The sequence below is a fragment of the Canis aureus genome, chromosome 18 (genome assembly GCF_053574225.1).
Source record: "Canis aureus isolate CA01 chromosome 18, VMU_Caureus_v.1.0, whole genome shotgun sequence".
Taxonomy (NCBI): domain Eukaryota; kingdom Metazoa; phylum Chordata; class Mammalia; order Carnivora; family Canidae; genus Canis; species Canis aureus.
The window spans coordinates 14,172,377-14,186,781 of record NC_135628.1 but is presented as its reverse complement, the minus strand read 5'-3'; the positions used below and the strand labels follow the sequence as shown (position 1 = coordinate 14,186,781).

Below are 14,405 nucleotides of genomic sequence, written 5' to 3'. Positions count from 1 at the left end.
GGGGGAGATATTTCTCTCTCCACTATGTAAGGATATAGTAAAAGCATCTATCTGCATATCAAGAAAAGAGGCCTCACCAAGAACCAAATAGGCTGGTACCTTGATCTTAGACTTCCCGAGCCTCTAGAATTGTGAAAAATAAATTTTTGTATAAAAATAAATCCGATCTATGGTACTTTTACTATAGCAGGGCAAACTGACAAAAACATTCAATGACTAGGAGTACTCCTCCTACTATCACTAAAAGGTGATAAGGTATTTGTTTACTCTCAAGTTGGGAGTAAGGAAAAAAAAAAAAAGAGCTTCCTATGAGAAACTAAAATCTTAGCCTGTGTATTACTTAGATTTGGAGTAGGATTTTGCATCATCTAGTTAGCTCCAAGTGAGCTAGGATTCCTGAACTTCCAACAACAGGAAAATATAAATGTTCCAGATTATACACTGGAACACTGTAAATGCAAAATATAGAATCAACCTAGATGCCCAGACATAGGACAATAGTTGAATTATCTATGGAGCACCTACAGTGTGGTACTGTGAAACTGCAAAAAGAATGAGGAAGACCTCTATGAAATTATATGGGGTGATATCTAGGATAGGTTGTTACATATCTACAATAGGCTGATAAACCAAAGTGCAGAAGGCTACTTATAGTATGCTATCTTTCATGTAAATAAGAGGAGATGTAATAAAAAATAGGTAATATTTATTAGTGCAAAAAAAAAAACAACTAAATGGGCAAATCAGAAAACTAATGAGATAGCTTACAAGAAAAGGTAGGACCAAGGTGAAAATAAAAGTGGACAGAATGGGGTAAGAAGGAATGAGAGGGAGTGATATTCTCTGAATATAAATTTTTGTACATTTCTTATTCTTAGAAACATACTATTTCAACCAAAAAAATAAATTATTAAAATCAATCAGGATGGAATTTCTGCTTCTGGTCATGTTGATACAACAGATACCACACATACTCTCCCATCTGAAACAACCAAACCCAAGCAAAATAGATTATAAGACACAATTATGAACAATTAGATGCCAACAAATTGGATTATATCGAAGAAACACATTCCTAGAAGCATACAATCTACCAAGACAGAATCATGAAGAAACAGAAACTGAGCATACCTGTAACTAGAGTAAGGAGATTGAACAAATAATCAAAAAACTCTGAACAAAGCAAAGACTAGGATCAGATGGCTTTGCCAGTGAATCTACCATACATACAAAGAAAAATTAATGTTGATCCTTCTCCAACTGTTCCAAAAAACTGAAGAGGAGAGAACACTTGCAAACATATTTCATGAGGCCAGCATGACCCTGATAACCAAAGCCAGACAAGGACACTACAAAAAAAACTAACCTATAGACTAATATCCCTGATGAACATAAGTGCAAAAACTCTTAACAACTCTTAACTCTTTTTTAAAAACAAAACAAAACAAAAAAAAAAACACCATTTCGGTCATTTTTTTTTACAGTGAACAATTATATATACATACACACATTATAAACAGTTTGATATAAAACACAAATATCTACAGTCTACTTACATTTAGTTAACCTGCTACCTCTAGTTCATCCATGATTAATTTTAGCCACCGACAAGTCAGTTTCTCTGCTTGAATTGGACTGTACTATTCCCTTAACAACTTGGTCATACAAGGTACTAAGTGATAGTGCAAAACAAGCATTTAAGATTCTTATCAACTATATCTGACAAAAAGAACACACACATCCCCGAGACACGATCTCTGAGATCATATTGGATTTAAGGCAGGAGTGTAAGAATGTAATATGAAAGTAAAGGATGTTTCTTCCTTTTAAAATATTTCAAGGCTGTCTGAAATGTGGCCCCCACCCCTTTCCACGGCATACCTCTGGAATCTGGGGTGCCCTTTTGGTTTTCCAGTAAGTGGGATGTAGATACAGATTAAAAAGTTATTCAAGATCTTATTAAAATCTTTAAAGTTATAACTTAAACCAGATTTAACAGCATACATTAAAAGGATCACACACCATGATTAAGTGAGATACATCTTGCAATATTAGGTTGGTTCAGCATATGCAAATCATTTAATGTCATGTGCTACATTAACAGGATGAGGGATTAAAAATCACAAGATCAACTCAATAGATGCAGGAAAGCATTGGATAAAATTCAACATCCTATCATAAAAACTCTCAACAAACTAGGAACAGAGGGAAATTACCTCAACAGAATATTTGAAAATCCCACAGCCAACATCTTACTGAATGGTGAAAAACTATATGCTTTTACTCTAAGATGAGGAACAAGGCAAGGATACCAACTTTCACCATTTCTATTCAATACTGGAAGTCCTAGCTACAGTAACAAAGCAAGGAAAAACATAAAAGGCATAAAAATTATAAAGGAAGATGTAAAATTATCTCTATTTTAGATGATGTGGTTTTCCATGTAGAAAACACTAAAGATTATGCGAACATACACACAAACTGTTAGAATACAAAAAATTCTGTAAAGTAGCAGGATACAAAATCAATATGCAAAAATATGTTGCATTTCTACACACTAACAATCAACACTCTGAAAAATTAAGAAAACACTCCCATTTACAGTAGCCTCAAAAAGAATATTAAGAATAAACTCAAAGAAGTGAAAGACATAATACACTGAAAACTACAAAACATTCCTGAAAGAAACCAAAGACACAAATGGAAAGATAGTATTTGTCTTTCTCTTATTTTATACAACATCCTGCCTTCAAGGTCCATCCATATGGTTAAAAATGGTAGGAAAACCCTACATATTTAGCTTGAGCTACCATTTCCAGTGCCCTTCATTTTTGTAGAGCCAGAGTTACATTTAATATTTTATTCCTTCCATCTGAAGGACCTCCTTTAACATTTATTTTAATGAAAATCTACTAGTCATAAAGTCTTTATTTTGCCTTAATTTTTGTTTTTTGTTCCATTTAAAAATTTTTAAATTTAAATTCAATTAATTAACATATAATGTATTATTAGTTTCAGAGGTAGAGGTCAGTGATTCATCAGTCTTATATAACACCCAGTGCTCATTACATCATGTGCCCTCCTTAACGCCCATCATCCTGTTACCCCGTCCCTCCAACCTTTCTCTCCTCCACTGACCCTGTTTCTTTTTTTTTTTTTTCTCATTAAACTTTTATTTTAATGGGTCTCAAAATTCTGTGACAGATTTTTGGTCAAGTTGTTTCCATTAAAAAGCACTGATTTTAAAAACCAATAAAACTGCCACACACGCACACACACACACAAAAAAAAGTCCACAAAACATTCTTTCCTTCTGAAGGTTTTACGATGCATTGTTATCATTAACCAGTCTTTTACTATTAAACTTAAATGTCCAATTGACACAAACAGTTCTGAGACCCTTCTTCCACCACTGATTAAGACTGGGGTGGCAGATATTGGGGATAATATTCATTTAGCCTTCTGAGCTTTCTGGGCAGACGTGGTGACTTTGCCAGCTCCAGCTGCCTTCTTGTCCACTGCTTTGATGACACCCACAGCAACCGTCTGTCTCATGTCACGAACAGCAAAACGGCCCAGAGGAGGATAGTCAGAGAAGCTCTCAACACACATACGTTTGCCAGGAACCATATCAACAATGGCAGCATCCCCAGATTTCAAGAATTTAGGACCATCTTCCAGCTTTTTTCCAGAATGATGATCTATCTTTTCCTTCAGCTCAGCAAACTTGCAAGCAATGTGAGCTGTGTGACAGTCCAGCACAGGTGCATATCCAGTACTGATTTGGCCTGGATGGTTCAGTATAATCACATGAGCCATGAAGCCAGCTGCTTCCATCGGTGGGTCATTTTTGCTGTCACCAGCCACGTTGCCACAACGAACATCTTTGACAGATACGTTCTTGACATTGAAGTCCACACTGTCCCCAGGAAGAGCCTCACTCAAAGCTTCATGGTGCATTTCAACAGACTTTACTTCAGCTGTAACATTGACTGGAGCAAAGGTGACCACCATGCCAGGCTTAAGAACACCAGTCTCCACTCAACCCACTGGGACAGTACCAATACCACCAATTTTGTAGACGTCCTGGAGAGGCAGCTGCAAGGGCTTATCAGCTGGATGAGTTGGTGGCAGGATGCAATCCAGAGCCTCAAGCAGTGTGGTTCCACTGGCATTCCCGTCTTTAGGGGTGACTTTCCATCCCTTGAACCAAGGCATGTTAGCACTTGGCTCCAGCATGTTGTCACCATTCCAACCAGAAATTGACACAAATGCTACTGTGTTGGGGTTGTAGCCAATTTTCTTAATGTAGGTGCTGACTTCCTTAACGATTTCCTCGTATCTCTTCTGGCTGTAGGGTGGTTCAGTGGAATCCATTTTGTTAACACCAACAATTAGTTGTTTTACACCCAGTGTGTAAGCCAGAAGGGCATGCTCACAGGTCTGCCCATTCGTGGAGATACCTGCTTCCAATTCACCAACACCAGCAGCAACAATCAGGACAGCACAGTCAGCCTGACATGTGCCTGTCATCATGTTTTTGATAAAGTCTCTGTGTCCTGGGGCATCAATGATGGTCACATAGTACTTGCTGGTCTCGAATTTCCACAGGGAGATATCAATGGTGATACCACTTTCTCATTCAGCTTTCAGTTTATCCAAGACCCAGGCATACTTGAAGGAGCCTTTTCCCATCTCAGCAGCCTCCTTCTCAAATTTTTCGGTAGTTCTTTTGTCGATCCCACCACATTTGTAGATCAGATGGCCAGTAGTGGTTGATGTGCCCAAATCTACGTGTCCAATGACGACAATGTTGTTGTGAGTCTTTTCCTTTCCCATTTTGGTTTAGGTTTAGCGGTGGTTTTCACACCTGTGTTCTGACGGCAAACCCATTGCAAAAAAGCAGTTTGTTTACTATATTTAAGAGTTTCTCATGGTTTCTCTCTCTACCTGATTTCATATTGTTTTATTTTTTCCTCTTTTCCCTTATGATCCTCTGTTATGTTTCTTAAATTCCACATATGAGTGAGATCATATAATTGTCTTCTCTCTGCTTGACTTCTTTCACTTAGCATAACATCCTCTCATCCTTAGCATAACATCCTCACCCACGTTGTTGCAAATGGCAAGAGCAAGATTTCATTTTTTTTATAGCTGAGTAATAGCCCATTGTGTGTGGATATATATAGATATGATATATATATCATATTAATACATATCATATTGATATATCAATATATATCACATTTTCTTTATTCATCAATGGACAACCTCACTCTTTCTATAGTTTGGCTATGGTGGACATTGCTGCTAAGAACATTGGGGTACAGGTGCCTACTTGGTTTTTTGGGGGGCTTTTTGTTTTTTAAAGATTTTATTCATTTACGCATGAGAAACACACACACACAGAGAGAGAGAGAGAGGCAGAGACACAGGCAGAGGGAGAAGCAGGCTCCATGCAGGGAGCCCAATGTGGGACTCGATCCCAGGACTCCAGGATCACACCCTGGGCCAAAGGCAGGCGCAAAACTGCTGAGCCACCCAGGGATCCCCAGCAGGTGTCTATTTGGATCACTACATTTGTATCTTTGGGGTAAATACCCAGTAGTGCAATTGCTGGCTCATAGGGTAACCCTATTTTCAAACTTGAGGACCTCCATACTGTTTTCCAGAGTGGCTGCACCAGCTTGCATTCCCACCAACAGTGGACAAGGTGTCTTTCTCTGCATCCTCACCAACATCTATTGCTTCCTGACTTGTTAATTTTAACCATTCTGCATCTCATTGTGGTTTTGATTTGTATTTCCCTGATGCAGAGTGATGTTGAGCACGTTCATGTGTCTGTTGGCCATTTGTACGTCTACTTTGGGGAAATGTCTATGTTTTCTGCCCATTTCTTGATTGGATTATTTGCTCTTTGGATATTGAGTTTGATAAGTTCTTCATAGATGTTGGATACTAGCCCTTTATCTGATATGTCATTTGCAAATATCTTCTCCCATTCTGCAGGTTGCCTTTTAGTTTTGTTGACTGTTTCCTTTGCTGTGTAGAAACTTTTTATCTTGATAAAGTCTCAGTCGTTTATTTTTGCTTTTGTTTCTCTTGCCTTTGGAGACATGTCTAGCAAGAAGTCGCTGTGGCCGAGGTCAAAGACTCTGCTGCCTGTGTTCTCCTCTAGGATTTTGATGGATTCCTGTTTCAGATTTAGGTCATTCATCCATTTTGAGTCTATCTTTGTGTATGGGATGAGTAATTGGTCCAGTTTCATTCTTCTGCATGTGGCTGTTCAATTTTCCCAACACCATTTCTTGAAGAGACTATCTTATTCCCTATTGAATATTCTTTCCTTCCTTGTTGAACATGAGTTGACCATAGAGTTGAGGGTCTATTTCTCGGTTCTCTATTCTGTTCTATTGATCTATATGTCTATTTTTGTGCCAGTACCATACTGTCTTGATGATTACAGCGCTGTAGTAGAGTTTGAAGACCAGAATTGTGATGCCATCAGTTTTGGTTTTCTTTTTCAACATTCCTTTGTCTATTTGGGGTCTTTTCTGGTTCCAAACAAATTTTAGGATTTTTTGTTCAACTCTGTGAAATAAGTTGATGCTATTCTGATAAGTGTTGCATTGAATATTTAGATTTTTCTAGGTAGCTTAGACATTTTAGCAATATTTCTTCTTCCAATCAATGAGCATGGAATGCTTTTCCATTTCTTTGTGTCTTACTCAATTTCTTTCACAAATGTTCTAGAGTTTTCTGAGTACAGATCCTATGGTTCGGTTTATTCCTATGTATCTTATGCTTTGGGGTGCAATTGTAAATGGGATGGACTCCTTAATTTCTCTTTCTTCTGTCTTATTGTCAGTATATAGAAATGCAACTTATTTCTGTGCACTGATTTTATATCCTGCCACTTTGCTGAATTCCTGTATGAGTTTTAGCAATTTTCGGGTGGAGTCTTTTGGGGTTTCCATAAAGAGATGACATGACCTGAGTCATCTGCAAAGAGTGAGAGTTTGACTACTTCTTTGCCAATTCAGATCCCTTTTTTCTCTTTTTGTTGTCTGTTGCTGAGGCTAGGATTTCTAGTACTATGTTGAATAGCGGTGGTGATACTGGACATCCTTGCTGTATTCCTGACCATAGGGGGACAGCTCTCAGTTCTTTCCCATTGAGATTGCTATTTGCTATGGGCTTCTTATAGATGGCTTTATGATATTGAGGTATGTTCCCTCTATTCCTACACTGTCAAGAGTTTTAATCAAGAAAGGATGCTGCAGTATTCTTTTTCAAATGTTTGGTAGATTTCTCCTAGGAAGCCATCCAGCCCTGGACTTTTGTTTGTTGGGAGATTTTTGATGACTGCTTCAATTTCCTTGCTGGTTATGGGTCTGTTCAGGTTTTCTATTTATTCCTGTTTCAGTTTTGGTTATTTTGTAGGTTTCTAGGAATGCATCCATTTCTTCCAGATTGCTTAATTTGTTGGCATACAGTTGCTCATGATATGTTCTTATAATTCCTTTGGTGTTGTGATTGCTCCTCTTTCATGATTTTATTTATTTAAATCCTTTCTCTCTTCTTTTTGATAAGTCTGGTCAGAGGGTTATCAATCTTATTAATTCTTTCAAAGAACCAGCTCTTGGTTTCATTGATTTGTTCTTTTGGTTTCTATTTCATTGATTTCTGTTCTAATCTTTATTATCTTTTCTTCTGCTGGGTTTAGGCTTTATCTGCGATTCTTTTTTCCAGCTCCTTTAGGTGTAAGGTTAGGTTATGCATTTGAGACCTTTCTTGTTTCTTGAGAAAGGCTTGTTTTGCTATACACTTCCCTCTTAGGACCGCCTTTGCTGCATTCCAAAGGTTTTGAACAGTTGTGCTTTCATCTTCATTTGTTTCCATGATTTTAAACAATTCTTCTTAAATTTCCTGGTTGACCCATTCATTCTTTAGTAGGATGCTCTTGAGCCTCCATGCATTTGAGTTCTCTTCAAATTTCCTCTTGTGATTGAGTTCCAGTTTCAAAGTATTGTGGTCCAAAACAAAAAAACAACAAAAAACAAACAAACGAACAAACAAAACCACAAAGTATTGTGGTCCAAAAATATGCAGGGAATGATCCCAATCTTTTAGTACCAGTTAAGACCTGATTTGTAACCCAGTATGTGATCTATTCTGGAGAATGTTCTATGTGCATTCAAGAAAAATGTGTATTCTGTTGCTTTAGGATGGAATGTTCTGAATATACCTGTGAAGTCCTTCTGATCCAGTGTGTCATTCAAAGCCCTTGATTCCTTGTTGATCTGCTTACATGATCTGTCCATTGTAGTGAGTGGGTGTTAAAGTCCCCTTCTAGGAGAAGAAATGTGTGGGAAATATCAGAAAGGGAGACAGAACGTAAAGACTGCTAACTCTGGGAAATGAACTAGGGGTGGTAGAAGGGGAGGAGGGCGGGGGGTGGGAGTGAATGGGTGACGGGCACTGGGGGTTATTCTGTATGTTAGTAAATTGAACACCAATAAAAAATAAATTAAAAATAAATAAATAAATAAAGTCCCCTTCTATTACTATATTATTATCCACGTGTTTCTTTAATGTTATTAATTGGCTTGTATAATTGGCTGCTCCCATGTTAGGGGCATAAATATTTACAACTGTTAGATTTTATTTCTGAATAGACCTTTTAATTATGATATAGAGTCCTTCTTCATCTCTTATTACTGTCTTTGGTTTAAAGTCTAATTTGTCTGATAGAAGGATTGCCACCCCAGCTTTCTTTTGATGTCTAGTCACATGATAAATGGTTTTCCACCCCCTCACTTTAAATCTAGGATCTGTATGGGTCTAAGATGAGTATCTTGCTGACAGCATATTGATGGGTCTTGCTTTTTTATCCAATCTGATACCCTGTGTCTTTCGATTGGGGCATTCAGCCCATTTACATTCAGAGTAACTATTCAAAGATATGAATTTAGTGCCATTGTATTACTTGTAATGTCACTGTTTCTGTATATTGTCTCTGTTCCTTTCTGGTCTATGTTACTTTTGGGTTCTCTCTTTGCCTAAAGGATTCCTTTTAATATTTCTTGTAGGGCTGGTTTGGTGATCACAAATTCTTTTAGTTTCCTTTTATCTCTCCTTCTATTTTGAATGACTTCCTTGCTGGAGAAAGTATTCTTGGCTGCATATTTTTCTCATTTAACACCTGAATATATCATGCCAGTTATTTCTGGCCTGTCAGGTCCCTGTGGAGAGGTCTGATGACAGTCTAATGTTCCTACCCCTGTAAGTTACAGACATCTTGTCTAGAGCTGCTTTCAGCAAATTTTCTCTTTATCTCTGAGATTTGCAAGTTTCACTATTTTATGTTGGTGTGTTGACCTATTTTTATTGATTTTGAAGAGGGTTTTCTGTGTTTCCTGGTCTTGGATGTCTGTTTCCTTCCCCAGATTAGAGAAGTTCTCTGCTATAATTTGCTCCAATATACATTCTGCTCCACCCCCCCACCCCACCCCCCGCAAACTCCTTCCTTTTCTTCTGGGATCCCAATTATTCTAATATAGTTTCGCTTTATCAACTTTTAAAATCTTTTTAAATTTTCATTTTATAGTTACATTCTATCCTTTCATTGTATTTAATTTTATTTTTCTATGTATATAAGCTATTTTTTCTTTACAATTCAGGGATGCAGTTTCTTCTAACAGACCAAAATACATCCAGAATCTAGTGTATGGCTCTGTTCTCTTCATCTGTCTGATCATATTTGCTTTTTTTCTTTTTTTACTTCTTTTTTTTTGTGTGTTTCTTTCTGTTTCATTTAAGTCTTTTTTAAGTTTCATTTTTACAGTTACATTCTATCCTTTCAATGTATTTGATTTTATTTCTGTATATATGTTTTTCTTTCTTTACAATTTTGAGATGTAGTTTTTCTAATAAACTGACCAAAATACACTCAAAATATAGTATATTGTTCTATTCTGTTCACCTGTCTATATCCTTCTTTGTCTTTTAATTTTCATTTTTTACAGTTACATTCTATCCTTTCATTGTATTTAATTTTTTTACATATGAAAGCTTTCTTTTCTACAATTTTGGGATTTAGTTTTCTAACAGGCCAACCAAAATATATACAAGATCCAGTGTATTGCTCTATTCTGTTCACCTGTCTAATTATATTCTCTTTTTTTGTTCTTGGTTTGGAATTTCTTCTGATTTGCTTAGTGTACATTTCTCTGGGGTCACGTTGCCATTTTAGCATTTTGTTCTCTCATTCATCTATTCTTCTCTGGAGAGAATGACAAGATGGAAAAACTCACCTCAAAAAAAGATAATAAGAGTCAGTACTGACTGCCAAGGACCTAATCAGTATAGATATAAATAAGATGTCAGAACTGGAGTTCAGAATAATGATTATAAAGATACTAGTTGGGCTTGAAAAAAACATAGAAGACACAAGAGAATCCCTTTCTAGGGGAATAAAATAAATAAATAAATAAATAAAATAACTAAAATCTAATTGATTCAAAATCAAAAAGGCTATTAATGAGATGTGATCATAAATGGAAGCTCTAAGTACTAGGATCAATGAGACAGAAGAAAGAATTAGTGATATGGAAGATAAAATGATGGAGAATACAGTAGCTGAGAAAGAGATAAACAACTACTGGATCATGAGGGGGAATTTGAGAGGTAAGTGATACCATATTGCCTTCATTTTTGAAATTTTGAAAGATATGTCGCTGGATACAGAATTGTAGATTTACTATAGTTTTTTTATTTAAAAAAGACGTTGTTCGACTGTTTTATTGCTTGCATTTTTTCTTATGAAAAATGTGCTGACATCCTTACCTTTTTTTTATATTTAATATGTCTTACTTCACTGACTGTTCTTAAGATTTTCCTTTTATCACAAATTTTGAGCCACTTGATTATATGTGTCTTATTACAGCTTCCTCTCAGTTTCTTATACTGGGATTCAATAAAATTCTTCCTATCTCATTTGATCATTTTCATCATATTTAGAAAACTTTTGGCCATTATTTCTTCAAATATTTTTCTACTTCCTCCCAACTTCCCTCATTTAGACATATGCTTTATTTTCCTAGATAAATTATAAGTGAACAACTGATATATAACCATTTTGAAATCCCTATTGAATTAACGGATCTGGTACTAAGCACTGATGGCTGCCACCATAAAAAGAGAGGCACCAAATATTAAATGCCTCCTGATGAAATACTATAGACTTGTAAAAGGGATCAAACATGAACCTACCCAAGTTTTAGATACAATTATTAATGTACAGTTGACTCTTGAACAACATGGGTTTTAACCACATAGATCAACTTATATACAGATTTCTTTTGACAAATACAGTACTGTAAATGCATTTTCTCTTCCTTATGATTTCCTTAATAACATTCTCTTTCCTCTAGAGCTTACTTTAAGAATAAAGTATATAATACATAAAGCCTATAACATACAAAATACATATTAATCAACTGTGTTATCAGCAAGGCTTCCAGTCAACATTACTTATAAGTAGTCAAGTTTGGAGGGAATAAAAAATTATATGTGGATTTTCAATTGCACGGGGGTTTGATGTCCCTATCCCCTGCACTGTTTGAAGATCAATAGTATTATAAATAAAAAAAGGCAAAGGAAGACATAAAGCTACATCATGGGGATTCAAAGAGCAAAATCTAGAGCACAGAACCTTCCGCATGTTCAATGACCTGAACTCTTAACAAATTTCTTAGAAATAAAACCAGGAATATACATGGGAAATCTGTAGATAAAAATGAAAACAGATGAAACTACAAAGGACAGTTAGGAGAAATTAACGTAGTTAAGATAATTATTCCTGCTTTAGACCAGTGCAAGGGAGTTATAATTAGGGCAGGGCACATAAAAGGCTTCTAGAATGGTTAGAAAAGTTCTAATTTGACTTGACGGTAGTTTAAAAATGTTAAATAACAGTTCATTAATTAGTACCTATTAATACTGGTCAATACAGAAGTATATAAAACATTTGTTTTATGCAGTTTTCTATATCTGTGCTATATATTAAAATAAACTGTTTTCACAAAAAGAGGTAGATGATTGCAAGTCCCCTACTTTGTAATGCTAATAAAGTTTGATCAAATGTTGAAAATGGTTTTTGGGAGAGTGAAAAGGGAGGGATTACTTACTATGAGGCCAAACACAAAAAGCTTGGGGAGCAAAATGTTAAAATATGGGACAATCTCAAGAATTAATCAATGTACCATATATGGAAAAGTGCCATATTTTGGTATTACTATGGTTTATATCATTTCTGATCATTGTGGAAGGAGAATACCCCAGAAACATTTCAGTGGAGAAAAACACTCTATGTTCTGGCTCATGAATATTAGAAGTGCGACTATAAACAATAAAACAATTATATTGAACTACAATTATATTGAACTATATATATATAGTTATATATATATAACTACAATAACTATATATATATAACTACAATTATATTGAACTATATTTGGATATATATTCTAAATATATATCCAAATGAGTGTTATTCTATGAATGTAAGTCACATAAGGAGACTATACATTATTCTAATCATGTTGCCATTGCTCAAAACATTTTGAAACTCCTCTTTCTAAATTGTCTTTAGAGATAATTTAGTTGGCCAAGAAAATCAATCTAATTATTGTCCCACCATATTTTGATCAAGATTTGTATTACCCAAGATCTAATTACCCATCTTGTTTACAAGACTTTGGTCATTTCCAAAAATTAAATCCAATCTTGAAAGATGAATATTTGCCACCAATGAAGATCTTCAAAAGAATGCACCACAGTCTGTGAAGGCATTTGAGAGGAGTTCCAAAAATGTTTTGGGCAATGGCAGTGTCATTGCAATAACTATTTAGTGTACTAAATTGATGTAGAACAAAATAACTAATTTTTATAATAAATTATGGCATATTTTAAAAGTAAGTCTTATTACCTTATGATTGTTTTTAAAAATATTTACTTGGGCATTACCTTAAAGAGAGAAACTTTGTATTCTGTTCATTTTTCAAGGATGAGACAGAGAAAAAGTATTATTTGGGAAAAGGTTTTCACATGCACAATAATCAGGGAAGGGCACTGTTTATTCTCCGAAACTTATACTACATGTATAAACCTACTATTTGAGAGTTAAAAAAAAATCATGAGCTTAGCAAACACTTACCAATGTCATTAGCAAAGATGAAGAATAATAAGAAGATAAATACATTGGATTTCCAAACATCAACACAAAACAAAGGAGAACTGAAACCTGCAAATTAAGGAAACATCTGTTTTATTGTTATTAGAAATATAGTATAATGCATACTTTGTTAACAGTCACATTCATTTCTAATACAAACTTTATATGTATAAATAAGATTAATAATGGTCAAATGATAATAGAATTTCAACACACTAATATGTTCTAAGTATTTTCAACACCATAAAATATATACAGAATTTATCTTTTTCTCTACCTAAAACTTGATATAAAGAAAATAGAAAAGATACATTTTTGATTAAAAAATGGAGTGATATAATAAGAAAGACTTAGTCATAAGTCTTTTCTAATCTTTTCATAATTTTCTAATTTTATTTTTACAATGTCATATTAATCCAAAGTGCTAAAAGGCTGTTTCAAAAGTAGTGACAATAATTATAAGTAAAACATTAAAAATTTTTTTAAGTTTCACAGAACATAAAACATCTGAATATTACAAATATATAACAATATAATCATTCCTGGATAATATCAACATCATATATATTAATGAAATATTACTTGCAAAGAGGTATCCCACAAAACAGTTCAGTTTTATAAATTCTGAGATTTTAATATTTGACTTATAAATATTAAAAATGTTACCATGTTCATATAAATGATCTTCTGAAATTTGTTTGGCTCAATGTACCCCACAACATACATGGGAAATAATGAAGCTATCTGAAATAAAAATAATTAAAAAGCAAACATGAAAAAAGTGAAAAACAAATACTTCACTACTCATAAGAAAAGTAAACATTAAGAGTAGAGTTTATTTCCAATAATTATAGTCAAAATAATCTGAACCAACCTTATCATTAAGAACTAGAATACTTGGAAGAATATTTCAAAACCTGCATGAAAGCACAGATTACAAACAAATCTAAAAAGAATTAGGAAGGTAAAAACATAGAAGAGATGAAAATCTACAGTGATGAATAAGATATTTTAAGTTGCTTTTATCCCAGAGACATCTACCAATTCCAATAGCAGATTCTAATAGAGGCAATTGAGAGATTTCGATTGACCCAGTACTTAGGGCACATCAAGAATGAGATCTCTCTGCTAAGTCCCCGAGCTTTGGTTTTGGCTATATATTATG

At 34.7% G+C, this 14,405-nt stretch overlaps 1 protein-coding gene and 2 pseudogenes across 2 annotated transcripts in view; all 3 read right to left on the bottom strand.

The window, feature by feature from the left end:
• Nucleotides 1–14,405, bottom strand: part of DPY19L2 (dpy-19 like 2) — a 94,289-nt gene that overhangs the window by 44,202 nt on the left and 35,682 nt on the right. For both annotated transcript variants that reach the window (XM_077856218.1, XM_077856216.1), the window contains exons 10-11: nucleotides 13,907–13,984; nucleotides 13,223–13,309 (exon numbers count right to left, since the gene is read on the bottom strand). In XM_077856218.1, the coding sequence (XP_077712344.1) occupies nucleotides 13,223–13,309; nucleotides 13,907–13,984 (165 nt within the window). The remainder of the gene's footprint in view (nucleotides 1–13,222; nucleotides 13,310–13,906; nucleotides 13,985–14,405) is intronic.
• Nucleotides 3,451–4,014, bottom strand: LOC144288267 (elongation factor 1-alpha 1 pseudogene; annotated as a pseudogene).
• LOC144288268 (putative elongation factor 1-alpha-like 3 pseudogene) lies at nucleotides 4,042–4,865 on the bottom strand (annotated as a pseudogene).